The sequence below is a fragment of the Phalangium opilio genome, unplaced genomic scaffold (genome assembly GCF_054372755.1).
Source record: "Phalangium opilio isolate 3A_F unplaced genomic scaffold, DU_Popi_V2 ptg000082l_1, whole genome shotgun sequence".
NCBI lineage: Eukaryota > Metazoa > Arthropoda > Arachnida > Opiliones > Phalangiidae > Phalangium > Phalangium opilio.
The window spans coordinates 13,007,563-13,035,454 of NW_028324189.1; the positions used below are offsets into that span (position 1 = coordinate 13,007,563).

Here is a 27,892-nt window from a genome sequence, read left to right on the forward strand (position 1 = left end):
ACGGTAATAAAAAGGTTCTTCGAGTGATTAATAGGTGGCGCCACCCGTATTTGATAAAGATTCATGCTCGACAAAAAGTGTATAGCGAAACGTCGATCTCTAGATCCCACGTTGTGACTCTAGGTTTAATACATATATTCTATCTCATTGTTCACTACACGCGGGAGGCTAGCCGACTAGTGCTGCCTCTAGCGGTGTTTTGACATGGGGGAAATAACTCAGAAGACGCCGGGAGTGTGGCGCACTCCTGTAAGCCAAGCTACTGGGCGGCAAAGTTTGAGGGAATACGACACATGTCGGCGATCCTCCCCTATAGGTGCCGACTGCCCCGTGTCCGCCGGAGGTGACTTGACCCCCACACCCCTTCCGTCACCTCCCAAGTAAACCTCATTTCCTTCCCTGATTAGTCACATACTGAAACCTGACTAATCGCATCCTTGTCGCGGACCCTTAAGGGACCCAACTTACATTGAAACCTCTTAAAAAAAAAAAAAAAAAAAAAAAAAAAACTCAGAAGACGGCCCCGTCTCTGTGGTGTTTGCTTCGCTTGTGGAATTAATGTAATGGTCTATAACTGTTGAAAAATCATTAGTAAAGGTCATTAGTGGTGCGATAATCAAGAGCGAGGTCAACGTGGTTTATTACCGAATATAATTTCCAGTATGAAGTAAAATGACCGACAAATAACTCATCTAAATTAAAAAATGGGCCAAGGCTGACAACTTTTCTCTCGTTTTCTGAAACAAAACACGAGTAGGCCTAGGCTTAAATGTACACACAATGAAGAATGAAGATTCATTTCAGTCGCGAAATGAATCGGGTGAGAGGTGTCAATTCACTGAAACTGAAGAAAGCAACGTAAGTACTATATACGTTTTATTCAAATTAGGTAAGATTAACCAATAACGTTACCCGAGCCCAAACCCTCCTTTTTCGTCCATCACTCGTCAATGTTTGAGAGTTTGGGTTTCACTTGGTTGTCTATCTTCTCGCGATTATTGTAGCCAATGTCATTTGTCACTTCCCGCTGTACAAACGCCGGCTGCTTGAAAGATTTGGGTGGGTTTAAAGTTCACTGGCAAGTAAACTTGACTATTAACATAACAGGAATTCTTATCTAAATACATGGAGACTTGTCAAACCGGTTACACCATAAGTTTATAAGATATGTTCCATAAGTATGACACTTCCTATACTTCGTAATGCTAGAGACTTACTGAGAGCTAGTTCGAGAACGACGCGAGAATTGACTACACTCGGTTTTGCAGTCCATCTTCCTATTTAGTCTGTCCTTAGCCTTTGACAGCGCCTCACTAGGCGTCGCTTTACGAGAATCTATGACGTTTCGCCTACGTCACTTCATGACAAGCTCTCATTAACCAGTAACACACTTATGGAACATACCTTATAAACTTATGGTTACACGTAATCTTGCAAGAAAAAAAGCCGGGTACGTTATAAAGGGAATATCACCCTGTGCAGGAATCTATGCAGTTCATTAGAATCTTTGTGCCATCCGTATAATCTATGTTAATTTTAATTCGGGTTTTGTGGGCCGGGCTTCTGACGTCTTTCTAACTATGATTTCATTGGACACGAAGTCAGGCGCGTAAGCACTGTTCAACGGGCAGTGAGATAGATAATACTCGTGAGGTAAACTTCGTCATATCCTGGCTTGAGCAAAAGCATAATAATAATAATTTTTGAAAGGTTGATGTTCCCTTTAAAAAGAAAGAGACCGTGCTTTTAAAAAATAATTTATTTTTTTATAACGAAATACATTTGGCAAGATTTCGATGACGAAACTTATTAAACCACGTGATTCGACGTGACTCTCGAGAGCCTTATATGTTCACAACATCTTATCGCGGTATTGAAGTGTATTGTAATGCTACTTACAACAATTTGTAGTGATAGCTCTTTATGCAAATTAGATGTTACTATCTGGATCTTAAGTTCCGTTTTACAGTGGTAGCTTAGGGGGCTCAAAATTAACTGACCCGTATAATTATCGCCTATGGCAATTCAACCAGTTTTTTTTGAAGATCATAAAATTGAACCGCCGACTTTGAAATTAAATTCCGGTTAGCGCTTGTTGAACTTGGCACCCTTTAATAAAACAATTTTCTAAAATATTTCCAATATATCGCTTATGGGTAAACTTGAATTAGCATTTATTACTGTTGTCTGTAGCTGAGACATAAAAAAATTCATTTCCAAGAATCGAATCAGCGACCTCATTCTTAATATAGTTTTAATGTCGCTGGTCAAGAGTTCAATATCCCTTTAAAATAATGTATGGAAAACAATAATTAACTGTAATTAATTAATTAAGGAAATACTGTTAGATTAGTGTAGTATACATCTTCAATTCTTAATTAGTGGAAGTAGTATGTTTTTATAATTTTAATGTTGCTGGTGAAGGGTTCAATATCCCTTTAAATAATTTTAATTTCATTGGTGAAGGGTTCAATATCCCTTTAAATTATTTTAATTTCATTGGTGAAGGGTTCAATATCCCTTTAAATAATTTTAGTGTCGCTTGTAAAGGGTTCAGTATCCCTTTAAATAATTTTAGTGTCGCTTGTAAAGGGTTCAGTATCCCTTTAAATAATTTTAATTTCACTGGTGAAGGGTTCAATATCCCTTTAAATAATTTTATTTTCACTAGTGAACGGTTCAATATCCCTTTAAATAATTTTGATTTCACTGGTAAAGGGTTCAATATCCCTTTAAAAAATTTTATTTTCACTGGTGAAGGGCTCAATATCCCTTTAAATAATTTAATTTCATTGGTGAAGGGTTCAATATCCCTTTAAATAATTTTAATTTCATTGGTGAAGGGTTCAATATCCCTTTAAATAATTTTAATTTCACTAGTGAAGGGTTCAATATCCCTTTAAATAATTTTATTTTCACTAGTGAACGGTTCAATATCAATTTAAATAATTTTGATTTCACTGGTAAAGGGTTCAATATCCCTTTAAACAGTTTTAATTTCACCGGTGAATGGTTCAATATCCCTTTAAATAATTTTAATTTCACTGGTGAAGGGTTCCATATCCCTTTAAAATAATGTTAATTAACAATAATTAACCTTAGTTATTTAAGGAAAAACTGTTATAACCACTTGACTTCGAGTGCAATATGTGTACCTCTTCAACTTTTAGCGCAAGTTTGTTGCCAATATAAAAAAAAATCTTAAAACTTTAATATCCTAAACATCCCCCCTGTTCCATAGGGCTTCTTGCGATATGTTTAAAGTGAGACTGAAGTATAATATCGGTTATATTACAAAACCAACTATAGTGCCTATATTTTTAATTAGTTTCGTTCTACCTTTAGGTTTCCCTATCCCGGCATCCCTTATTTTTAGAGAGAGAGAACGGTTCTCCTCGGTTCTCCCCTAGAAGTCCCCCATATATCTAGCTAGTCTTCATCCTTGAGTTAATTTCATATCCCCCCAACCTGAAATGGGTTTGCCACATTTTTTAGGAAGGGGCTTAGACTGTAGTACTAAAAACTTCCCTGTTCTGTTCAGAGTTCTGACTTGGCGCTAAAATCTCGAGTCTCAAAAAAGGTTTTCAAAACGGTTCACAGCGTCGCTTGTTCTTTCTCGCTCGGTAGATTTTCCGCGACCGAAACCTCAACGAGTTCTTGTTTAATATTTTTATTTTATTCAAATTTAAATATTTAACAACTTTCAACTACGTTTTATTTCGAGTTATATTCATAAATTGTTTGTTTTGCAAGAGAAATAGTGAGAGTTTAACTTCGTAGATCGTGAATTTAATGCCACACTAGCTGGGGAATATAAACTATACGGTTTTAATAGTTTTAAAAAGATAAATATTCGGTTTTTTATTCACGTTATCCTTGGATTAAATTTGAATTAAACATAATGCCTGTTGAAGCTAACAACCCACCAAAGACTGAAACGCAAACCTCAAGAAGCGTTACCGTTAAAACGACAACTAAAGCCGAAACCACGGCTATTGGTGAAGGGATACAATTGAGGCTATGGTATTTTGCAACCATTCCTGGCATTGCCAAACTTATACAAGTGGTGAGTTTTCGAGATTATTTCTTCTACTACCATAAATAGTCATTTAAATTAAACTTAAGTGTCATTTAAACGTAATATTTCTTAAGTTAAATACTGTTACAATTACAACACCTAGCTGCAACCAAGGGGCGTTTAAAACGTAACTAAAATAATTGAGGATTGCATTAGGAAAGGCGGGAACTACGAATTAGAAAAGGGCGGGAACTATTATAACTTTTGGCGCAATTTAGATAGACATTTAGCGTGGTTAAGAAATTGAGTTCAGTTAAGCCTAATCTAGTTAATTGCGCTCAATTAGTTCTTCCGAGGTTCTGCTAATTTGGGGTTAAATTAGTGATGTGATTTAGTGTATTTTTGTGTTGAAACGCGATGTCATTTAAGTTTGTATAAATTACTAGCAAATGAAAATATTTATAAAAATATAAATAAACAAATTAGGTTTTGAACTTTAATAATATTTTTGTCGTACCCGTCGGGCTGATGGACTCGGGTGACTTGTTCATTAAATTTCATTGGTGATAATTATATTCGTGTGTCGTAGTAGTCGCCCCGATACCTGTAGCGAGAGTCCCCTTCCTGAAACTCGATTTGTCAAAACCGGTAAGGGGTATGCGGATATCCAGTGGGAAGTTGAATATATTACTTAGAATTTCACATTAGCGTACGTAATTTTAATAATTTTTTTTTTAAACTTCATAAATAAAAAATACGTCACAGTTATAGGAAAAATAGCTACCCATCATTGAAAAAGAAAAAATATTTTAGAAAATTACTTGAATGTTGAATTAAGGTTATAGGATAAACAGGAAATTTCTTGAATTTCTTTAAAGTTACACGTGAAGAGGTTAAATATGAAATACGGGCATCGTATTTTGTATAGAAATGACGTTTGTTTAGAAATATTTAATTTTTTCGGCAGTAAATTCAATTGGTTTCCTATGTCAAGGTTAATTCTTTTCAAACCTGCACGTGTATACATTTACCTCAATATTAATTTATTGATATTAATTTGAACATTTACGGACGTGTATTCTTCATTTTGAAACGTTAAAATACTTTTATAAATTAATTAACTTTTAAATATTCCGGGTATATGAAGATTAGATTAAGGAATAATTAGTGTTTGAAAAGGCGTTTTGAGTGCGTTGTATCCGGTTGTATCAGTTTATTTGAAGCATGGATTTGCGAATTGTTTACTAATAGATAAGAAAATCAGTAGTTTGTTTAAAACGTTACCCTATGTAAATATACAAAGACTCCTAATTCCACTATATCTCAATAAAATCTTATCTTTAGTCTGGTGTACATTGCCTAATTGCAATTGTAATTGGCAGTATTCTAAAGCTTTCTTATATGGTGCAACTAACTAGCAACGAGTGAACCGCGTACACCATGAACTTGTTAGGCCTAAAACTACACGTATTACTGTATTCAGTCATGCATTAGATCAGATTGTATAGTTTTAAATGGTATACAACTTCATATAATATCGTCAAGTCTTAGCTGTCGAAACTTCAAGGTTTTTTCATTGCGCAAATCTGAAAAATACCTTCTATCATTTAACATGGACTGTCAGCGACCAATGCAAAAGTATAAGCCCCTATATACTTTAGCATAATGTGTTTTCAGTACAGTTTGTAATAGAATTCAATTATATTAGCTTCTAACTCGCTGAAAATCAAGTTTGAAAATGTATACGAAACGTTTCTCTTTTTAGTTGGTTCAAAATTAGTTTGCACACTTATAGATTCTAAGGCGGATTTATACATAATTATAATCTTTATATTTATAAAAGTAGTATGTAGAAACTCCCCTTGATTATAGGAGTAAAATATAAGCTAGTTGTAAAAGGAATTTTGGGTTTAAAATGAGCCTCAAACACTCAAACAAAGTTACGAAATCATCGCAAAAATAACCTTGAAAATACGTCTTGTAATTAAATTCATTTTTTACCCGGCTTTTTTTTTTCTCTCTCTCTCTCTCTCTTCATATTGCCGGGGGCTAAATCGTGTAGATAATAGGCCATAATAATAATAAGCGACATGGTTTATTTTTGATTTCCCCTGTCCGCTAGAGGCGCTAGATTCCACAAAAACACGAAAAACTATTTTTTTACACGCTACAATACTATATTCAATTACATTTTTGGAAAGAACTTAATTTCCTAACGAAAACGGGTTTATCTATCAGAATTAGAGTGTTTCTTAGATTGCAAAGGATTGTATTATGGGGAAGAGAATGCTATTTGGAACGAGAAAAGTATCCTGCCCTGTTTTTTTTTAACATCACCGGATTCTTTTTCTTTAGGTTTTTTTGGCTCATCCGCTAAATATCGGTGTCATTTTAACTGTAAATATAACTACGTAATCTGTCACCCGCTTGTACAAGAGTGTGTAATTCCCCCTTTGGGCCTCTATGCCCGCCAAAATATCACAAATATGACCTCCTTTGCGAAGTGGGCTTTAATGGGATCAGGTTAAAGCGTCGGGTTGAAGTAAAACACGTAAAAAATACAACTAAAATAGGCTTATGTTGTTTGTTCAGCTTTAATACGAGTTATGTTGGGAAACGAGTTTGAAATTAGGCTTAGGAAGTTCCGTTCTATATCTGTATATGATTAGGTTTAACTTAAATCATTCACGTGTTAGGCCTAAAGTTTGAAATTAGGCTTAGGAAGTTCCGTTCTATATTTGTATATGATTATGCTCACGTGTTAGGCCTAAAGTTTGAAATTAGGCTTAGAAAGTTCAGTTCTATATCTGTATATGATCAGGCTTAACTTAAATCATTCACGTGTTAGGCCTAAAGTTTGAAATTAGGTTAAATAGGAAGTTCTATTCCCGTATCTGTAACAAAATTAGGCTTCACTGAAATCTAAAATCCATCACGTGCTAGCTAGCCTAAAGTTTGATATTAGGCTTAGGAATTTCCTTTCCGTAGCTGTAATAAGATTAGGCTTAATAAAAATCCTACGTATATTAGGCCTAAACCAGAACCTAAAACTTCTAAGTAGGCTTAGCAACTAAAAGCTGGAAAAGAGAAGAAAAAAAAATACTTCAAACATCTCTCCTCTGTATTTATTTTTAAGAATGTTTTTTAATTAGAGTTTTTTAATATACGACCTCTTTTGAAAGAATGCCAAGAAATTATGGATTTAGATGAGAATTTCCAGATGAGAAAACTAAGATAAGCTTGAAAAACATTTTTTTTATTTTATGTATATAAACATTTTCTGTAAAAATTAAAAATATTGAGGTCCAATTAAAATTATAATTCAATGGCTTATTTTCATTAAAAGTTCTGGGAAATATTTTTGCATGAAAACCAAAATATTAAGACTATTGTGTCATTAATTAAATGGATATTTTGAACTAAATATTAATTCAAAATATTAAATTATACCGGTATAGTTTTTAATCGCAAATTAAATCTGTCAGAAATTATGAGGGTAGCTGATATTCAAATTAAATTATTTGAAGTAATAACCACGTACATTTGTGGGAAGAAAGCCTAAAATAAATATTACAATATAATAATTAGCAAAAATATAACTAACCATTCTTTATTGTCAAACAACTAAAACAAGCCCACAGAAATATTCAAAATTCTTTAAAACTTGTATTTAAACACGTTTTTACATTTGTACTAAATTACTAATTTGGTCTAGACTTAGCATACACATTTGTACCCTTGGAAAGGTCGTATTTTTCTAAACTACAAACTCTACTTGAATTGAAATTTAAACTCGTTTTTAAAAGTTAACAAAACGCAAATTATCCCTTTGGAATCTTTCATAATTATGCCATTACCATCTCTGGGTTATTATACGAGTTAGTTCTAAACTCGTCAAGTGGTTCTGGATTTTTTTTTGCAAAAAAACAAAATTCAAAGAAGAAACTGATCTTTGGCGTAATATGACGCGAGCATATTACAATATCATCAGTTAGGGCGGCTTTTTGGCTTTCTCTTTAGATGGTGGGTAGCTGTTTCTACAATATGAGAAACAAGAAACACAACCCACTCGTTCAAACACTGCCCAAAAATGGTTTCTTTATAACCCTAGCATGGAAGAAACGTTTTGTTGGAGTCTTGAATTATTTCTGTAATAGTACGTCATAAAGATCGTAATGGCATGGTGGCTACCTCTCCCTTAGTCTTTAGTTAAGGCCTGATGATGGCTTTAGTACATAATTATGGATTGCTTTTTCGATTGGAAGTAACTTCTTTTGTATTGCGTTTATTGTTTTGAAAAAAATACACAAAACTAAAATCCATGCTCTTAATGTGTGGTTAAAATTTCAAAGATATCCTTCCAATAGTTTATTTTATAAAAAATAAAGTTGCTAGGCCTAATTCTACAGGATCGTATAGAAAGATCAACATTTTTGACAAATCTGACTGAAACACAAATACTATTACGTAAGACTCGTAGCCAATTCTGTTTCAGGAGCTTTAACAACGAGCAATAGCTGTGAAGGAAGACGGTGATGGATAATTACAGTATCCCTTACTACATTGTTCTTATTGCTAGGGCAGTGGACACGAGCTTAACCCAAATTCAAAGTAATTAAAGGGCGGGTGAAGTGGAAAATCAAGTGATTTTTTATCGATTCCTCTTCTAATTATAAGACCATTCTGCATAGTGAAACATTCAGGAAACACTTCTGAATGATTTTAAAATTCAAATTAGGTTCAGATTTTTAGGATAATTTGAAATTAGGACCTTCGACCAATCGCGTAACGCCTTGCTTTTTTGTTGACAAAATTCTCGTGACACGCTCCGTGTCTCGCGCAACGATTGTCACATCGCGCGCAAATTTTATCAAATCTCGTGATAAATTTCATTCGGCATGGAGCGTGTCACGAGAATTTTGTCAACAGAAAGGCAGGGCGTTACGCGATTGGTCGAAGGTGCTAATTTCAAATTATCCGTAATATCTGAACCTAATTTGAATTTTAAAATTACTCGGAGGTGGTATTTCCTGATTGTTTCACTATGCAGACTGGTCTTATAATTAGAAGAAGAATCGATAAAAAATCACTTGGTTTTCCACTTCACCCTCCCTTTAAAGGGAGAGTGAAAAGGAAAAACTCGAGTGATTCTCTAATCAGTTCTTCTAATAATTATAAGACCAATCTTTGTAGTGAAACATCCAGGAAATACCTCCGAATGATTTTAAAATTAAAATTAGATAATTTATGCACCTCCCACCAATCGCGTAACGCCCTGCCTTCTTGTAAACAAACTCCCAGTGGCACGTGCACTCCATGTCGAATGAAATTGCGCGAGATGTGACGACAATCGTGTGACGCAAGTATTGTTAACAAGACGGAAAGGCGTTATTTTCCCTCTCCCTTTAAGACCCTGATTTTAGTCAAAATAAAACACGACACAAATGAGATAATCATCTTTCAACTCTCCAAAACGTGTGAGGGACTTTAAAATTTTAAAAACCCCGTGGTGCACTTCGCAACTTCGCACGATCAATCCTTATTAGGGTTAAAAAGAAACCATTCAAGCGTTAAGCCGGGAAAACGTTTTTGAACTAAAGTTGAGCACAGCGTACAATCTTAGAAAGAATACATATCTCTTTATGGAAAACCCGTTTTCTTTGCGTTAAACCATACTCATTCCAAGGTTATTTAGCTACCTATATAATTACGAGTTTCAATAAGTATTAAATAGTATACCATTAATTGGAATTAGCGACAAACTTAGCTTAAAATCATGTTTTAATCTATGGTATTAACACCGGATGTTAGGAATTAAAAATGATTGGTTGTTTCGAGGCCCCCTTCATCCTGTTTCCAGCGAATTGCTATTTCAGAATGAATTTCGTAATTTACATTAAAGGGGCGACTATATGTAATATAACATTGAATTGTTCCGACAATTTTCCGTTCTGTGCTTGTCACCATCGTCTATCGTAATGTAAAAGTTCGCGAGTCTGCTATCTACACCGTAACACGTAAAATTTATTAATATTTCGAAGGTTACAGAATAAATTAACACGTTTTCACAGAAGTAAGATGAGACTAGAAGTACTGAGCTAACCAAATTCTTCACTTGGCGAAAGTGAATATTCTTGATAACACACCAACGGTTGGCCCTCTAGTAGCGGTTTCTGAATTTTCCTTCCAAAACGTGAGATGCTCGTGGCGGTAGACGGCCGAACTAGATTCAAGCACCCACGTCCGTGTTCCGCGGCTTTAGGTTGAGGGGAAGGGGGTAGGAAATGTTTTTGGCACTCGACCAATTTTTTCTCAGTAGTGTAGGCGCGATGGAAGCGGCATAAAATCCTCAAATTTGTTCACTAGTGCCAGGATCCACTACCAATGCTAGAGCTCTTTACTTCTAGTCCCTTATCGTACTTCTGGTTTTCATTATAAGCCGTGAGTTTTTATTCTCTAAGAGATCCAGGTGGTTGGTTGGTGCGGTGGTGGGTTTTGCAGTATCACCGTGAAATTGCCACTTTTTTCCTTTTATAGATTGCATTGTTGTTATTTTCTTGTCACACCTATACGCTTGTGTTGTGTGTTTTGTGTTTTTAAGAGGTCATATGTATTAATGCGTGGAGACGGGGGAATATTTTACGTAGAGTATTTAATTGTTAATTAAATTCTAAAAAATCTGGAAGTTAATTTAGCTAGGGTATATCTTGGAAAAGATAAATATTTATAGCTGTAAATATATTAAAGTGAGTGCGATTTTCATGGAAAGGTTTTATGGTATTTCATGAAATATTGGTTTGGAGGCTGCAATTTAAATCTAAAACTATACATAGGCTTACAAGTTAAATAGAAAACTATACATGGGTTCCAAGTTTTTGACTTAATGTTTATGGGAAAGCTGTCTAGAGGTGCATTATATTGAATAATACTTAAATATCACTTCAAAGTTGTCTACAGGCTAAGATCATGAAAAAAGCTACATGCAGGTTTATTATTTCATGAAAAAGCATGTATAGGCTTATTATTTCATGAAAAAGCTATCTATAAGGCTTACTATTTCATGAAATATACATGTAGAGGGTGAAAATGACAAAGAAAGAAATTAAGAATCATGTAAAAACAAATATCAGAAAACGACATATTTTGCGTTTCACCTTTCCTTTAAAATTTACGTTCGATTTAATTTTAATATTTCCCGTTAGATGGCTTTACGTTTATCGTTATAAAACCATACAGAAATTTTCAAAAACCGGTTTTCATTAAAGAAAAGAAAACCACCCGTTAAATCAGGTTACATTAATTTGAAAGTTGAAGTTTGAAGGCTTCCAACTCAGCCGGTGCCAGTTTACCATAAACTGCATTACTCAGAACTGCATTAAGCAAAAATCAAGTGTTTATTTTAGCGGTAAAGTCCTGGAATAATAACTGTAATATAAATTAAGTTTTAAAATATTCTTAGCGCAACACCAAAGTTTGAAAAAAGAAATTCGTCTCGCTTATAAAATTTTAATATTTACGCGGTTCAAACCAGGGTTCAAGGTAGAAGACGAGAGGCCCAAATGAAAATCACGACACGAAATTCCCCTTGTTATACCCATAAGTTTATAAGATATGTTCCATAAGTATAACACTACCTATACTTCGTAATGCTACTGAGAGACAGCTCGAGATAACTAGTTCGAGAACGACAAGCGAGAATTGGTGTACTAAACTCGGTGGTTAATTTTGCAGGACTTCCATCTTAAGCCTTTGACAGCAGCGCCTCACCACTCACCAGGCGTCGCTTTACCTCGAATCTATGACCTACGCTGTCACTTCATGACAAGCTCCAGTTTGTAACCAGTGACAAACTTATGGAGGAACATATCTTATAAACTTATGATATAACCTTGGATTTGTTAAATAGTAAACACCAGTTGAAAAAAAAAATGGTGTCGATCCCTTCCTTAAGATGCTATATTTCTTCCCGGCGCCATCTTTGTTTGACCCTTTGCTTTGAAATCTTATACACTTCCATAGATTTCTTAGAAATGGGAATCTGATACGCTAAAGTTAGCGGAACGTAAAATTAGAGACTCTTGAGTGGTGCCAGAAGTGAGATGAGACTAGAAGTGAAGGGCTCTAGCATTGGTAATAGATCCTGGCACTAGTGAACAAATTTGAGGATTTTATGCCGCTTCAATCGCGCCTACACTAGCAAGAAAAAAATTGGTCGAGTGCCAAAAACATTTCCTACCCCCTTCTCCTCAACCTAAAGCGGCGGAACACGGACGCGAGTGCTTGAATCTAGTTCGGCCGTCTACCGCCACGAGCGTCTCACGTTTTGAAGGGGAAATTCTGAAACCGCCACTAGAGGGCCAACCGTTCTTGTGTTATCAAGAATATTCACTTTCGCCGAGTGAAGATTTTGGTTAGCTCAGTACTTCTGGTCTCATCTCACTTCTGGTGGTGCATGTATATTTTTCCTTCTCTTTTTTGGGGGTGGTTTATAAATTGTAGGCTCGAGTCTTCTTACCCATTCTTAAGAGCAACCAGCCATGGAGAACCTTTGGTTGGTATTTTAGGAGTTGGGTACCTTCACTATACAGGGTGTTTCTAGAAGGGAGTGTTCTTTGGGCGAACAATTTCGAGTCGAAAATGTAATTTTTACCTGCATTTTGTCCAAAGGGTCACCGTTTTCAAGTTATGATTGGAGTGTTTTGGGGATGACCCTTTACAGGGTTGCCAGGGGTCAGGGAATTTAAAAATGGGCCGAAAAGGTCAGGGAAAAGTCAGGGAATTTGATTTTAGTGGGTAAAATTTCTGGGGATAAGTCTTTATTGAATAAAGAGTAATGAAAGTTTCTCCTCATCCTAATTAAATCTCTTAACACAGAAAACTCCAGAGCAATCCTTAAAAATGTGTAGAATTGTTTTTGTAAAGTAAATGCTTTCTAAAAAATTCTGTTTGACTGTTATAGTTAAAATGTTTCTTAGTCATTTTGGTGCAACAAATACGTTGGAAAACTTAATGTAGTTAGTTTATTTAATTATAAGCACTTAAAACGTGCTGTAAACATTTACACTTTCGCCCTAAAAGGTCAGGGAAAATCTCAGAAAAGGTCAAAGAAAATCTCAGAAAAGGTCAGGGAAAATCTCAGAAAAGGTCAAAGAAAATCTCAGAAAAGGTCAGGGAAAATCTCAGAAAAGGTCAAAGAAAATCTCAGAAAAGGTCAGGGAAAATCTCAGAAAAGGTCAGGGAAAACCTGGAAAAATCAGGGAAAATCTCAGAAAAGGTCAGGGAAAATCTCAGAAAAGGTCAAAGAAAATCTCAGAAAAGGTCAGGGAAAATCTCAGAAAAGGTCAAAGAAAATCTCAGAAAAGGTCAGGGAAAATCTCAGAAAAGGTCAGGGAAAATCTCAGAAAAGGTCAGGGAAAATCTCAGAAAAGGTCAGGGAAAATCTCAGAAAAGGTCAGGGAAAATCTCAGAAAAGGTCAGGGAAAATCTCAGAAAAGGTCAGGGAAAATCTCAGAAAAGGTGAGGGAAAACCTGGAAAAATCAGGGAATTTGGTTCTGAAAATTCCGTGGCAACCCTGACTTAATTAAATTAGAAATAATTGTCTTTCAGTATCTAAATTAAATTTAAGCGGTCATCTATCTATTTACAATTTGTATCAATAACGAAACACGTTCTAGTTCATTATAACTGTAAAGGTAAAAGTGTTATACATATTAAAGTACCCAAAGATCACTTAACTTTAAAATCTTAACTTCCGGAAGTTTATCATATAGTTAATGAAATAAACAGTTAATTTTTACTATAGTCACCATCATTAAGTCCAGGTTGTACACCCCTATAGGCCATAACTGCCACTTTCTCTAGGCAGTAATATGCAGTACAAAACCCTATTATTATGTTTTCTACAACACCTTTCCAAATAGTTAAAGTAAAAAAAATCCATTAAATCTAAGAGAAAAAATTACGAGAAGTTCATCAAGGGAAAAGAAAATTTCGATTTTATTGTGATTTTAACCCCGAGAAACCGGTATTTTAAATTCTCTCTAACCGTAACCTCTTAAAGTCCAATAACTTTTAGGCCTGAAACGCTCAGGTCGGCCGGTGTTGTTTATATGTTTAAAACTCAATCGTAACAATGCGAAGTTCCAAAAAAAAAAAAAAAAGAAACGTGATTTGAAAAAGAAATAAAATCAGAGATTCAGGCAGGGGAGGAAGCTTGTGGCACGTCTCTTAATAAATATAGGCCTTGGTAATTCCGTGTGCGACGGGCGCGATAATGAAACATTATTCTCTACTGTGTTCTTTACACTTTGAGTGGTTATTTCATGGGAGTCGATTCCAAAGGGGATCATATTTGTATTTGAATCAAACGTATCTTTCTTTTACCAAGAAGCGATATCTATTTTACTAGGGGGAAGTTATAAGATGCCTAAGTATTCGCGCACCATAGTCCCAGCCAGTCCCCCTTTCAAAATACAAGGGGGGGGGGACGTAAAAGGTGGCCGGGCTATTTCGATCGCCTCTCCTCTGTCGGAAAATACGTAATTTTCGTCATTCGCGTCGCGCTAACGTGAGTTTTCAAGAGCCAATGAGATGCTGTTTGTAATTTAGAGGCGGGGATTAACTCCGGACAGACTACGTTTGGACTGGAGATAAAGCTGGAAATGTGGCGAATTTATACCTTCTCCCTAGTAAACTAGATATCGCTTCTTGGTTTTACTAACTGCGCTGAGCAAGGTTTTCTAAGATTCTGTCCGCCATTTTTAAAAATGGACTGTCACTTGTTAGAAAAAATCTCTCTTTGTATTCGTAAGCACTTGCTACTTATAGAGTAATGTCCTAGGAAATTCTCGGCTTCATACGTCAAGTGATTCGGGCTAGGCTTTCACTTATCTATAGATAAGTTGATAAACATTGGTTAATTCCTCGAAAATAATACACAAAATTGCTGTATACAGTCGCTCACGAAATTCGCAAGACCTATTTGACGCGTTTGACCCGTTTTTTATTTACATCCCACCGACACCCATTCAGTCGCTCAACGGTTTAAGCTCAATTTTGATTAGGTTGAGAATTTGAGATTTATGAAAGCATCATTTTGAATGCCACGAACGTGCCGTGCCTTATCTTCTTTCTCTCTTTTTGCATAACCAATCGAATATTCCAAGCAGATAGCTAGCTAGCTACCTAGTTCACCCTTTACCCGACTTTCCTAAACTTACATCGAAGTGTGTCGGTTCGCGGTGCACCGGCATTTTACCGATTTCGGAAATAAGTAAAAAAAAAAAAAAAGAAAAAAAAATTTCAAAATACTCGACCTCCTTGGGCTAGTCTGAGATACAAGCTGTATGTCTTCAGTTTGACAGAACTTTTAACTCCATTCGTACGCTTCTTTCCGCCTCTCCCATGAATTTTAAAAGGTATTTAATATCATTTAAATATTCTTAATTAATATATATTATTATTATTATTTTTATTTCGTAATATTTGAAGGCGATTAATTTATTTATTTATAATTTGACCTTAATGAATTTTGATATACAATCTATTTTGAAAGGGTTTCATTATATTATATTATATTAATACTTGCGTCATATCCCGTTTAATTCTTTAACTGTATGGGGATTATTATAAATTGACCTCGCTTTGAAATCCGAAGAAATTAACGTATTGTTTTATTGTTTTAAAGTTTAGTTAAGTTAAGACTTCAATTATTACTTAGTCCTTGAAATTATATTGAATTTAAGCGGGAGTGGTTTGAAGTGTGTTTTTAAAATGGTTGTTTGGTTTGAAGTTGGTTATTGGAGTTTACGGTTGATTGTTTTATTATGAAGGTTCAAATGGGCACGGTTGAAAGTTGTTTTAACTATTTAAGATTATTTTAGGAACGTTTCAGTAGGTCACGAGGGGTGATTTTGCAATGAACCTTGGTGTATATCCCTCAGTTATTTAGCGATATCGTTGTACCATGCAGGATATGAGTTAGTTCAGTTCTAGGTCGAGTAGGTTAAATTCTTTTAAAGTTATTGTACTTATGAAGAACAACAAATAAGTAAATAAAAACCGAAAGAAACGTCATGACCAGTTTAGCTGGACTTTGTTTATAACTTTAATTCTTGTTTAGAGGCTTCTTAACAACGCCACATGTACACTACGGATAAGATTACTAGTTTCTATTTATAAACCCGAATGTATCTTGTCCCTAATGTTTACTCTATATTTAGCTTATATCTACGTCATTTAATATACACGTAGTTTAGTTATATCTTTACTGACAAGGAACGTTGTTACTAACGTGTTTTCTAAGAGAAGTTAACGTTAAGGGCCTGTTCCGGTTCGCGGATCATCTTTGAACACAGACGTTTTTCTTCTATTTATTCCTTGGACCGACTAACTTTATTATAGTAGCTTGAACCTTTGAAAAAATATATTTTTTTTTTGGGGTTTTCTGCTTGATACGTTCCTAAGAAATTAATCTAAATGTGAATGTAAAGATAAATTTACTTCCTGTATGATATTGATAACATTGTAATTATGTTGACTAATTCGTCTAAGCCTAATTAGTGCGTGATATAAAACGGTTTTGAATTAAAATCGGTTGAAGAATGAGGGTTTAATCTAGGACCGGCGATAAGTGTTATCAGTCGTGGTTGTAATGTAGTTTATATTACAACGTTATTTTTAGGAATAATTAGGCTTAGCAACTTTCTTAAATTATTACATTATCTGGGGTTGAATTTAACTTATCCAATCAAAGCTATTTATGTCCTCAATTAAGAGTTACCTTCCACCATTGAGCGGTATTTAACTGCAATAAGAAACTCATTCTCAACTACGATAAATTTGATTCATGGAAAATGGCATGCATTTGAATAGGCTTAGAAATCTAGCAATCTAGATAAGCCTAATTTGGTGAAAATATAATGGTATACATTAAGTTATTATCAGTTTAATTATTAAATAACTGTAGGGTTCTTATTGTACGAACTATTATCAGAATATGAAATCAATTTCAAATAGAATCAAACTCGGTGAAAGAGACATATAGACAGACAAAGACACTCATTTACGGAAAGGATTTGAATAAATAATTATGGTGTTTAAATTCCGTGCACGCGCCTTTCGCGTGTTTTGATTTTTCTTTTTAAATGGCGCGTATTTTTCCGCCCCATAATTTTATGTATCAAACCAATCAAATCATTTTTTGCGGACGTTGGAATGATTACGTATCGGATTAATACCTTCGTGAATTGACCCGTAATTTAGTAAACCAAAAATTTAAACCATTTGAACCCTTTATCAAAGGTTAAACACGTGATTTAGTGGGGTAAAAGTCACGGTTGATTTATAAAGGTATCACCTCAGAAGTATATAATACTTCTCTTCGAGAGAAGTGTATCACAAAGCGTGAGGGGTAATTGTAACATGATTCTTCCCAACATCATTTTACATTTGGAGCAAGGTTACGAAACTGAACCACATACGCCATAAAAAGTTCCCTTATCATTACTCTATTAGCTCTTAACTATTTGTCAATTTAATTTTTGTCCCACGTCAAGACAATTAAGGTTTGTGGGTTGATTGCTGTGGATTTAGTATACCATACAGTTATGGAATTCACCCTAGCACGGGGCGAATAGTAGTAGGAGAGCAAACAAAAAGGTGAGGTGAGCCTGGGAAGATTCATGCTACATAACTAAAGTATTAAGAGGATACAGAGTGTCATCCTTCTTCTATTATCCCCTTCTGATATCACTTAATTAAATTAATTAAACAAAGTGACATAATTCAGTTTTCAAATGTTTTGTTTAGTAAGTTTATTAGTTATTGTATGAATTCTTAATACTAAAAATGGTATTCCGGTATTTTGAAGCAGCTGGTATATTTATTATGACAGTTCCGTTGTATTCAGCTATGAATTATTTTTAGAATTAAAATATACACTTTTATTTTAAAACCTTACCATGTCCTTGTTCCATAAAGTTTAAACTATATAACTGGCTTGTACATTACGTTCATTATGGACAAGTGACATTCGTATATCACAGTAAAGTCGCCCGTGGGAAAACGTATCACCTTTCAGACATTTGGCACACTACCAGAAACACTGTACTGTGTACACAATTAAGTAGAAAAAAAACTTAAACACTAAAACTTAAATGGTGCCAAAAACGATTAAAGTCCGTTTTTTTTCTTTACGCCTAGAAAACGTTTCGTGGGTTTACATTAAGTAGAATTAAACTAATTTTGAAGGGATAATTGCTATTAAAAATTGGTTGTCTTCGATTAAAATGTACCTATGGTATATAGACTCGTGGTGAAAATATTTAAAGGATTTCAAAAACTAAACCCAGTTATGTCAAAATCATCGTAAAAATCGATGAAAACAAATTTTGCTATTTTTCCAAAAGCCACTTGGTCCCATTTGAAGCAGTTTAAAGAGATCTACCGCAGACTATATTGTTAAAAAAAGTTAAAAGTGGCTTCACTTTGCTGACGTCAAATTCGAAATGCTCTTCAATCTGTAGAGTGTAAATTATTTCTGTAAAACTTCAAACGGTTGTCCCAGGGGGTTTATGGTAATCATTCACAATCGCACGTATTTCCTTAATTGTTTTTTTTAATTTAGAATCAGTCAACAGAATTATTTTCCGTTTGCATTCCAATTTTAATTTGAAATAATATTTATAAATTATTCAATACGAAAAAATATGACAGGTTTGTTGACTAATTATAATACTTAGCAGTGATTGGGTTAATTATTTTAATGAGTAATGTGTTAGTTACATTTTAAAATTTGAATTAATTAAAATGTTGTTTATAAGAATGCTTCTATCTAAACGGGGAAGGCTTAATATGCCTTAGTCCAGGTCATTGTACTGTAAATAAAATCAAACCGATTTTTAGTTGAGCAAGTGATCGAGTTGGTTTCATAGGAAGTTTAGTAAAATAACATATGAAATATGTTATGTGTTTAGGAGCAGAAACACGTGGGATGTTGTTCTATAACTTAAAAACCTCCCTAGTATCAGCGTCTAATTTCATTGATCAGTATGCAAGGTGTGTTTGATAAGTCTTCCATAAATTAAAGGGGATGTTATTTGGGAAATCGATTTTGAGTCGAAAATGTTTTAACTTCTATCTCCATTTTGTTTGGCCTAAAGGGACACTGTTTGCGAGTTATGATTTGATGACTGTTTTAGGGATGACCCCTTAATTAATTAAATTAGAAATCATTGTCTTAATCAGTTTCTTAATTAAATATAAGGGGTCATAAGTAAAATTAGTGGTCGGCATTTGGATAGGATAATATCTGTTTGTTTTATCTTTATTCATAATTTGAAATTATCCACGGGAAGTCTATGATTAGTGCAATGTAATCACGAATAATTATCTGATTATTATCCATGAATAACTGATTAACCAAAATTCTGTGGATTATCTTGTCCGAACGCCGACCACTAAGTAAAATACTACAATCAATCATAACTTGAAAACAGTGACCCGGACCGTGGCAAAATGGAGATATTATGTGTATATAGATTTTGTAATGATTCAATGAATCTGTCTCGAGAAAAAAAATGTATTTACTAACGTAAAATTTAATTTAAAAATTTAGTTTAAAAATAACAATTTAAAACATCACCATTTTGCGGACGAGGAACCCATACTATAGAATACCTTAGGTCTAGCCTAAGACCACGTGCGTTTCTTTTAACCATTTTCAATTTTTTTATGGTGACAAACTTTTCATTAAATATTTAAGAGTAGTAATTTCCCTAATCGTTTTAATGTTATTTAAGTTTCCAAACTGGAAGTTGATGGATCTTTATATCATTAGTAAAAGGTTTATCTCGAGTTGTAACGGCATCGTTTGTTCCAGAAACGAAACGGAATATTCAAAAGTTTGAACCGAAAATAATCTACCTAATTATACCAGCGAGGAAATTAAAGTCATTACAATATGCAACAAAACCCTTAAGAGATTTATAGAGTTTATCATAAGTTTATAAGATATGTTGCTCCGTAAGTTTGTCACTGGTTAAAAACTGGAGCTTGTCATGAAGTGAATGAGATAGGTCATAGATTCGAGGTAAAGCGACGCCTGGTGAGTAAGGCGCTGTCAAGGGGTTAGTACAGACAAGAAGCAATATCTAGTTTATTAGGGAGAAGGTATAAATTCGGTACATTTCTAGCTTTATCTCCAGTCCAAACGTAGTCTGTCCGGAGTTAATCCCCGCCTCTAAATTACAACCAGCATCTCATTGGTTCTTGAAAACTCACATCAGCACGACGCGAATGACGAAAATTACAGTCATATTTTCCGACTGAGGAGAGGCGAAATAGCCCGGCCTACTTTTACGTCCCCCCTTGTATTTTGAAAGGGGGACTGGGACTATGGCGCGCTAATACTTGGGCATCTTATACCTTCTTCCTAGTAAACTAGATATCGCTTCTTGGTACAGACTAAATAGGAAGATGGAAGTCCTGCGAAATTAACCACCGAGTGTAGCCATTCAATTCTCGCTTGTCGTTCTCGAACTAGCTCCCATTTCTTTCAGTAGCATTACGAAGTATAGTTAGTGTCATACTTATGGAACATATCACTTATAAACTTATGAATTTAGGTATATAAGAATGTCGTGAATTTTGAAATCATTAACAATATGTCAGTTTGGAATTCTTATTCTTAACTTCCTGCTTAAATTGGTTTTACAAATAACTTTCAAAACTTCCGAGGTTTAATTTTTTTTTGTTCTAAAATTATTTTATAAACCTTGGAGAAACATTATGCCTGTATTCAGTTGCTTAAATTTATTAAGGGAAGAGGTCATATACTACCACGTGTTCATCCGTTTTAGGTTTCACCATGGCAACGCGGATTACTCTAAATATATAATTATAGAACACTTAATCTTTCTTAATAATCATATTTTGTAATCCATATTAACCGATATAATGTTTTAAATAGCGTGCTCGAGTTTAAACTTATAGTTTAAACTTGAGAGAAACTCGTGAACTTTTGTACAAATTGGTTAAAATACCCTATAGGCAATGAGTCTAGTTCGCATTAATATTTATTACTAGGCAAAAAAATCAAATATTTATATGTATAATATACCTTTCGGCTACGACTACCAGTTTGAACCTAACTACGTGTGTATAAAATAACCGAGATTAATCCCAAATTTTTCTAGTAAAATGATAATATTTCTGAAAATTAAGAAAAAATAATATATTAAATAAAATAGAAAGTAGAAGTATCTGTGAGACGTGAGTCCCCAAAATCTGAGGGTTATAGAGGGTCACTTAACCATTTGCGTGATTTGACTTATAAAATAGTCACGTGGTATTAATCGGCCATTAAAAATTGGTTCTTATCTAACCATGCTATTGAATTCCGTGCCGTTTCATTTTTATTTATTTTTTTTATAATAGACCTACTTAATATTAAAGTCAAAAGAAGTAAATTAATTTGATGTTATTAAATTAAAATATTTTGATAAATCGTTGAAGTAAATCCAGAGAGAGAGAGAAAATTTTCCTGTGTATTTAATTGCTTCAAAATTTATTTAAAAATATTTAATGATAATTTCTAGTTTATTTACTTTCCATTTACTCATATAGAAATGGTTTAAAAAATATAATTTTGTTTAAAGTTAAAATTCAGTTGATTAGACTTAAATTTAGGGAAAATTACCGTTTTGTTTGTTGTAGTTTTTATAGAAAAATAATGTCAACTTTTGTTAAAGATATCGGTTTTTGATATCGGAAATTCGGAACTATTAACTTGAAAGAAAAACAAAATTGGTCGTATATGTAATCGAACCGACCTTAAAAAACATAAAAATTAAATACCTCGTTAGTGATTCGGACTTTTAGAGTCGGTTCAGTTTGCTTTCAATAAGGTTTTGAATAGTTTTGAGTTTGTCGCGGCACCGGTGAGTTGAATTTTGATATTTTCTGTTGGGGATTTCCTAAGAGGAAAATACTTAGCAATATTTTAATCGAAAAGATACGTGACGCGCTGTAAGGGACAATTAAACATTATCAACACTGTTACAATATGATATTAGACTTGAATTTAAATCGTTCTTGAATCTTGATTAGATTATAATGAATGTATACGTTTCAAATTCACTTCATTTTCAAGTTTATTAAGATAATTTAAATTCAATGTTGGTGTGTGTGTTTTAGATTTTTTTTTCCTCTCTTGTTTCGTTTAATTCTTTCGTACGTATTAATTTATTCATTTCATAAATTGGGATCTTTGCAGTTTAATGATAATCAAATTATTGTTAATTAGTAATTTATTTAAATCATAAAGTAATGGTTTAGTTATGAATATTTGAAAGATTCTGGGTAACTGAAATACCGGCTCAAATATATGTCAATTATGTTAGTTAATAATTCTAGCACGAAAATGCAATAACTTTCAAAATTATTTAAATAAAATTTGTTGGAAAATTATTCAGAAAAATGCGTGCTCTATAATTGATGTGACCCTTTATGACCTCTACACGTTAATGCTCCACATTGTGAGTTTCTTCTCTTATCAATTATAACAACAAATTTGTGAAACGCCTTGCGCAATATGTGTAAGTTAAACCAAGAAGTGATATCTAGTTTATTAGAGAGAAGGTATAAGATGCCTAAGCATTCGCGCGCCATAGTCCCAGTCCCCTTTTCAAACTACAAGGGGGTAGGTAAAAGGAGGCCGGGCTATTTCGCTGCCTCTCCTCAGTCGGAAAATACGTAATTTTCGTCATTCGCGTCGCGCTGACGTGTGTTTTCAAGAACCAATGAGATGCTGGTTGTAATTTAGAGGCGGGGATTACGTTTGGACTGGAGATAAAGCTGGAAATGTGGCGAATTTATACCTTCTCCCTAATATACTAGATATCACTTCTTGGTTGAACCAATCAAAATTTATAGAGAGCTAAATTGTCAGCTCAAATTTTGATTATTGATTTAATGAAATGCTAGTACAAATAATTATGTTTTCTTGAAATCAGAAGCTTGTTTACCTTTTTTAAACACCATTAAGGAGGGTAATTAATACAGTTAATTACGGATAAGTTATTGAAAGGCTTTTAAGACACCAAAGCTCTCGTAAAACGTTAGTTGTTGTTACCAAATAACTGTACATTTAATTGACCGTGAAGTAACGGATATTAGTCTGAGAATAAATTAAGTTTAGAAGTTTAAATTTTGAAAATAAACTTTTGCAATTAATTTATTTGGAATTTATCAGGGTTGTATAAATTCTTTATAATGTAATTTAAATCCGTGAAGTTTTTCATTGTTACGTTATATCAATTAGAACGGTAAATTGTCGAATCCAATCTTGTTTGTACGTGCGGAAAAATGGGGGAATAATAATCAAGAAACAAATACCTTTGATATATAGCACCGTAATCGAATTACCTTTTGTAATATTAGTTAATTGACGAAATTAAGTTAATTAACAATTCGGTTTAGTTATTACGCGTCTCAAAAGTTCGCGCATTGATCGGAGAACAATAGTGAATGATCAAATGACAAAATTCCAAGCACGTTTTTTGACAGCTATCTATTTTAAAATTGTCAAAATATGACCACCTTGGAGTTAATTCTATCTTAGGTTATTTTTTATACAAAAGTTAAAGGTATTGGTTGAACAGTTTTGATTGAAAGTATTATAATTTTAAACAAGATTTTTTTAAACGTAATGCTTGAATTAACTAGCTCAATATAGGACTTAGAAGTTGAACGTTACTTAAGTACCACGTACGGTATACTGTTTTCTTTGCCGGTAACTATAGTGTGTAAGATTCTATTGTGATAAGTCTGGTTTAACTAGTCTGGTTTATAATACAAGTAGTGTTATTTCAGTTTTATGCGTAACTAAATTTTTTGCACAATTTTCATTCTTTCTTGCATAGTTGTTTGCCATCATATGTATGGCATGCGCCAGTCCGGTGCTAACTGGATACACTCATTTTTTCATGTTCGTGGTGGCCACTTGCTTCCTGAGCACCGTCATCCTGTGCTTCGTTTACTTATTTTCCATACAAGAACTGACCGCTAACATTCCTTGGTTATTCATGGTAAGATGCCATCAATTTTGTCTGCTCAAAATCGGTGAAAAATAAGAGATTACAATTTTTATTAAATTTGAACAGTTTTTATTTATTTCTAAGAATAACTATAACCAAGAAGCGATATGTAGTTTACTAGGGAGAAGGTATAAATTCGCCTCATTTCTAGCTTTATCTCCAGTCCATACGTTACGTAGGTACGGAGTTAATCCCTGCCTCTAAATTACAACCAGCATCTCATTGGGTCTTGAAAACTCACGTCAGCGCTACGCGAATGACGAAAATTAAAGTCATATTTTCCGACTGAGGAGAGGCGAAATAGCCCGCCGCCTCCTTTTACGTCCCCCCTTGTATTTTGAAAGGGGGCAGGCCCGTAGCCACGGGGGGGCACCAGGGGGCAATGCCCCCTCAGAAATATATCCTGCCCCCTCAAATAAGATTTCGGTTTGCCCCTAAATGCCCCCTTATCAAATTAACTTTGCCCCTGTAATGAATATTTTCATTTTGGTACACAAATATTAGAACTATTTAGAATGTATATCAACATATTTTAGACTTTATTGTCTTTACCTGTGTATATTCCTGATACGCTTGGATATTTTTACTTGATATATCCCTGATTCATTTGTATGTTTTAAATTCCCTTTTGATATGTATCCCTGATACACTGGAATTTTTAGCTTTTTGTCGTTATCCTTGAAATATATCGCTGGTTTTGTCATCCAGGACCAAAATATTATGTCGGAGTACAGCGAGGGGTCGGACGTTTTGGAAAAGTGTTCGGGATTTCGAAATCCAATTTGATTTTATTCGGATTCCGTTTGATTTCGTTTAATTTCAGAATTCGATAAAATCCAATGAATTTTGAGATTTTTCCCGTGATTTCGACGGATTTTGCGATATTTCCCGTGATTTCGTTGGATTTTGCGGTTTTTCACGTGATTTCCTCGGATTTTGATATTTTACCCTTGATTTCGTTGGATTTTGTGATTTCTGTGGATTTTGGATTTCGTGAATTTTTTAATGGATTTCACGATTTCTTTACTGATTTTGTTTCTGATTTCGTGATTTTTATGTTGATTTCGTGATTTTTATGTTGATTTTGTGTTTTTTTTCTGATTTTCTGATTTCTTTAATGATTTTGTGATTTCGTTGCTGATTTCGTATTTTTTATTTGATTTCAAAATCAGCATTGATTTCGGATTTCTTAAGTTCGATTTCACGGGTAGCGTACGGGATTTCATGAATGACCCACCCTCGGGGTACAGACTTACATTTGACGCAAGGCAAGCTTTTCCTGCCCAACTCGCGTATTTTCACTTTAACGACGAGCTATGTCACATGAAAGAAAGTGAAACTTAACTTTTCTAGCCTACGAAAAAGATCTGACTAGAAATTTAGATTTAGAATTGTTTATTAACAATTTATTTATTATACTTTTCAAAAAAGTTTGATTTTCAATTGTTAAATGAGTGTCAATAATGAAATATTGCGGAAATATTTATTGTCTGACATTTTGATATTATGTTATTCTATGAAAAAATTCCATTTGCCATGCCCCCTCACAGAAAGATACTGCCCCCTCTGCGTAACTTTTCTGGCTACGGGCCTGAAAGGGGGACTGCAGGACTATGGCGCGCGAATTACTTGGACATCTTATACCTTCTCCCTAATAAACTAGATATCCCTTCTTGCTATAACTTTGTGGTTTATGAACCGATTTTGACGCAATTGGGTTCATTTTGAAGATATTTTCCATTTGAATCGAAATATCTTACTAAAATGAGTCAGGGATTATCAGTTTACGCCCATAAATCAATGAAATATTTTTTTTATTAAAACCAATTTTAAATATTTTGCGTAGGAACTGATCTTCACCGCTGTGGCCACTGCCTTTTACATCCTCGCCTCCATAGTTCAACTAGCCATGTCTTCGCGGGCCGATTACTCCTTCAGCCTGAAGATTTTTCGCTATTTTGACGCCTACATAGCTGCCGGGGTAAGTGACCTCTTCTTAAAGAGTGTCTTTATTTAGGCCCCTTGTCTTACTTAACTTCTACGAACCTCCTCCCTTTTAATTAAGGCCAACCTTGACAGGCTGTTGACGCTTTTGTTTTGTTTATTTGTTGACGCCTGAGTGAGGCTTCGTAGAATGACCTTTTGACCTCTGAAACCCACCCACCATAATCTAATTTCAAACGATAATTAATTACTTATCGATCACACCAGTCCTTAATATCAAAAAAAAAAAAACCAGAGTTGAACTATAACTGAAGTCACGTATTCATTGCCTTTATCAAGATACCCTAAATACGATTAAAAACTTTTTGTTGACCATAACGGGTCAAATGCATTGAATACCACCACCTGAAGCTAATTTTTATTAGTTTACTTGTTCAGTATTGAGTAAGAAACCGCACCATCTCATAAATTTTGTCAAAGGCCTTTAATATACATTGCATTCCTTCTTAAAGTTTAAATTAAAACCGTATACGTGCTTGGAATTGCGAAATTAAAGCCTAGATTGTAAATGTGGTTCTCCTTCCGATTAATGAATTCATTTTTCGGAAAACTGCGTGAATCAAAATTATTATTATTATTATTATTATTTTAATATTGATATGCAAATTTATGATTTGAATATTGTTACAATTCTGACCCATTTTGAATAAACCGTGAGCACTTCAAGTATTTCGACTTTCTATCGATAATTTCTTAATTTCAATAACGTGTAAGATAAAGAGGAATGTTAATTGTTATTACGTGAGAAGCTATACCCTTTTTTTTGACCTCAACATGACCTAAGCCTAGCGATCTTTTTAAAGTACTTGTCCTGACCATTTCTAGAATTATTCCGGGGAAATAAGCTTCTATATTTTAGTTACAAACGGTACAATGTTCATTTCTAACGTAGGTTTTCGCCATTTTCAACGTCATCGCCTACGGAATTGGTCTCCTTTTCCTGTTCAGAGATTGGAGGCAGTCCAGGCAAGTTAACTAAAGAACAAAGTCCACCCAAGACAAGGCCTTCTCATCCAAGAAACCGCCATAACTGTTGTTTTAATTTTTTATGTATAATGAAACTTAATCACAGAGGTTCTTACGATAAACTGCGCGATCGTACATAAGTACTTTAACGAGGTAAAGAGATTTAATATCAAGCCAAACACCCCTTTTGGTAAGATCCTATCTCTATGTTGTTAATTAAAATTTGTCCTTTCTTTTGTTGTCGAGTGTTGGTTGGAAAATATTTTCTCAAACAAGTAAAGATAACGCAGTGCTTGTGTTTTTTTGTTTAATTTCAAAAAAAGCTCTCTGCTAATTTGGTCCAATTTAATTTAATTATTCATTTGTTTTTATATAAGATAAACTTAATTTAAATATTCATCACTGAAATTAAGGTTTTGAAAAAAAAAAATTAATAATCCCAATCGTGTTTATTTTTAAACTTTTACCCCCAATGACTTTAGGGAAGAAATGAAGTAAATTTTAACCTTTAATTTTCGCTTAATGAAGTATGCTTTTAATTAAAAAAAAAGAAAATAGCGTGTCATGATGGGTGAATATCATGTATACAAACTGCCGCGGGTAAAACACGTAAATTATTTGTGTTCATTTTTCAAAATAATAATAAATAGTTTTAACCAAGCTGTACATAGGCTTAAAAAAACAAAAATAATATTGATTTATTTCAATTTAAAATATCTTACATTTAAATATTAGAAATGTGTGTCAATTTGTTAATTACTATCTTATTTTCTTCATATTTATTTTAGCCGTAACGCAAGCCTTCTT

At 33.9% G+C, this 27,892-nt stretch overlaps 1 protein-coding gene and 1 long non-coding RNA gene across 3 annotated transcripts; one reads left to right on the forward strand and one right to left on the reverse strand.

Moving 5' to 3' along the window:
- Window positions 1-514: 514 nt before the first annotated feature.
- On the reverse strand, window positions 515-1,059 carry LOC149651804 (uncharacterized). The gene is made up of 3 exons (XR_016371349.1): window positions 913-1,059; window positions 646-844; window positions 515-574 (listed from the first exon to the last, which is right to left on the reverse strand). It is a non-coding gene; the product is annotated as an uncharacterized LOC149651804 (long non-coding RNA).
- On the forward strand, window positions 718-27,776 carry LOC149651805 (plasmolipin-like). Of its 2 annotated transcripts, none has more exons than XM_089848870.1 (4): window positions 718-858; window positions 23,942-24,106; window positions 25,962-26,096; window positions 27,012-27,776. In XM_089848870.1, the coding sequence occupies exons 1-4, from the start codon at window positions 781-783 to the stop codon at window positions 27,096-27,098; spliced, it is 465 nt and encodes a 154-aa protein (XP_089704996.1). In that variant the 5' UTR covers window positions 718-780; the 3' UTR covers window positions 27,099-27,776. The 2 variants fall into 2 exon arrangements, with proteins under 2 accessions (XP_089704996.1, XP_089704995.1); XM_089848869.1 differs by lacking the exon at window positions 718-858 and adding an exon at window positions 3,504-4,066.
- Window positions 27,777-27,892: the final 116 nt, after the last annotated feature.

Excerpts from the sequence above, each read along its gene's own strand:
- LOC149651805 (XM_089848869.1), top strand. The coding sequence starts at position 3,902 with ATGCCTGTTGAAGCTAACAACCCACCAAAGACTGAAACGCAAACCTCA. Across the intron at positions 24,107-25,961 it reads ACATTCCTTGGTTATTCATG|GAACTGATCTTCACCGCTGT; the intron begins GTAAGATGCCAT and ends TATTTTGCGTAG. Across the intron at positions 26,097-27,011 it reads ACGCCTACATAGCTGCCGGG|GTTTTCGCCATTTTCAACGT; the intron begins GTAAGTGACCTC and ends TTTCTAACGTAG.